Raw genomic sequence first — 1,312 nt, 5'->3', positions numbered from 1 at the left:
AAAAGCAATGAAATACACATTCACATCTGGAACCGAATTCAACTCGTACTTTGTGTCTTTTATGTGGTTTACGTCTATGATAAGACTCACGTTCATAGAGGAGTTGATTTCTGTCACTGCTTCGTCGTCTGTGGGAAACTGGTAGATCTGAACACCGTTGCTAACCAGCTCGCTCATAATTTTGATCTTGAACTTGTGTAGCTCGCTCTTGGAAATCGTGTCAGCTTTAGCGATAATGGGGATGATGTTCACCTAAAAAAAATAAAAATAAATACATTTCACATTATATGTCTATGTTCTAGCTCCATGTGTGGCAAGCTTGTAGTTAGATTATAAACGAGCAGGGCTAGAATAAAACATGCAATTTAAGATCTCGTGCTAAATATGACACCAGTAATAAATCAAGCTACATGTGTTTAACTGAGATTCCTAAATGAACTAACAGGCCACAACTGTGACTTTAAAAAAGACAACTTGATGATAAAAGAGACAATCTGATGATAATGTTGATGAAAATTGGTTGATGGTTCATTGGTTGAGGGGCTAAGGTGGGTGAGAGCTGGCTTAATGTAGTCTGGCTTTCATGCAGTATTACCTCTTTACACAGATTTTGAGCAGGCACAGAGCAGCCTTAACTCAGCTGTGTAAAGATGCCTTAAGTGACTTCAGTGTCTTACTAAGTTTATAAAATCAACACTAATTTGCAATACCTTACAAATTACAAATGCACATGCTTTCTATAGAACGCTCGATCATGTGACATCTAACGGCAGACAGAAAAACGAAGCATTTCCCAGGCTTAATGTGTGTGTGTGTTCATGCATGGGGTCACATCATTACCAACCATCTGTGCATCTCCTAAAAAACAGAAAACCCAAGCTCTACTGTCGTTCACGTTACTCTGATGAAATGAAAAATTGATTGGCTCTTTTTCCACTGGACAGAGAGAAGCCCCTGCCCACTGTCCTACATTTCCACATATTTAAGGATTATCAATACATCAGTACAGCATTATTGACATCCTGTATACACACAAAAATGATAGCAAAAAATGTCTAAATGTGAAAATATTTTATGTCTAATAATAATAAATGTAATGTTTTCCATTCACACTGTTGTTGTTTTTTGACCCGGCCAACTTAAATGTTATGTTCCTATAATATTGATGAAGATTATGTTTATTACTAGCAAAGACCTGGCAATACAATTATACTCTTATAATTTTTACAATTTTATACCAATATCGGGGTTCTGAATCGGTATTGAATTGCCTTAATAAACTCCTAACTTGCTGCTTATTAATAGTTAGTAA

The 1,312-nt window shown here is 36.1% G+C and overlaps 1 protein-coding gene across 1 annotated transcript in view; it reads right to left on the bottom strand.

Moving 5' to 3' along the window:
* Positions 1-1,312, bottom strand: part of LOC107577182 (FERM domain-containing protein 7-like) — a 24,951-nt gene that overhangs the window by 22,312 nt on the left and 1,327 nt on the right. The window contains exon 2 of the mRNA XM_016263282.1: positions 50-252. Within this exon, the coding sequence (XP_016118768.1) occupies positions 50-252 (203 nt within the window). The remainder of the gene's footprint in view (positions 1-49; positions 253-1,312) is intronic.

This window comes from Sinocyclocheilus grahami, unplaced genomic scaffold (genome assembly GCF_001515645.1).
Source record: "Sinocyclocheilus grahami isolate Dianchi unplaced genomic scaffold, SAMN03320097.WGS_v1.1 scaffold5335.1, whole genome shotgun sequence".
NCBI lineage: Eukaryota > Metazoa > Chordata > Actinopteri > Cypriniformes > Cyprinidae > Sinocyclocheilus > Sinocyclocheilus grahami.
The sequence above is the reverse complement of the archived record's forward strand: the minus strand, read 5'-3'. Positions and strand labels throughout refer to the sequence as shown.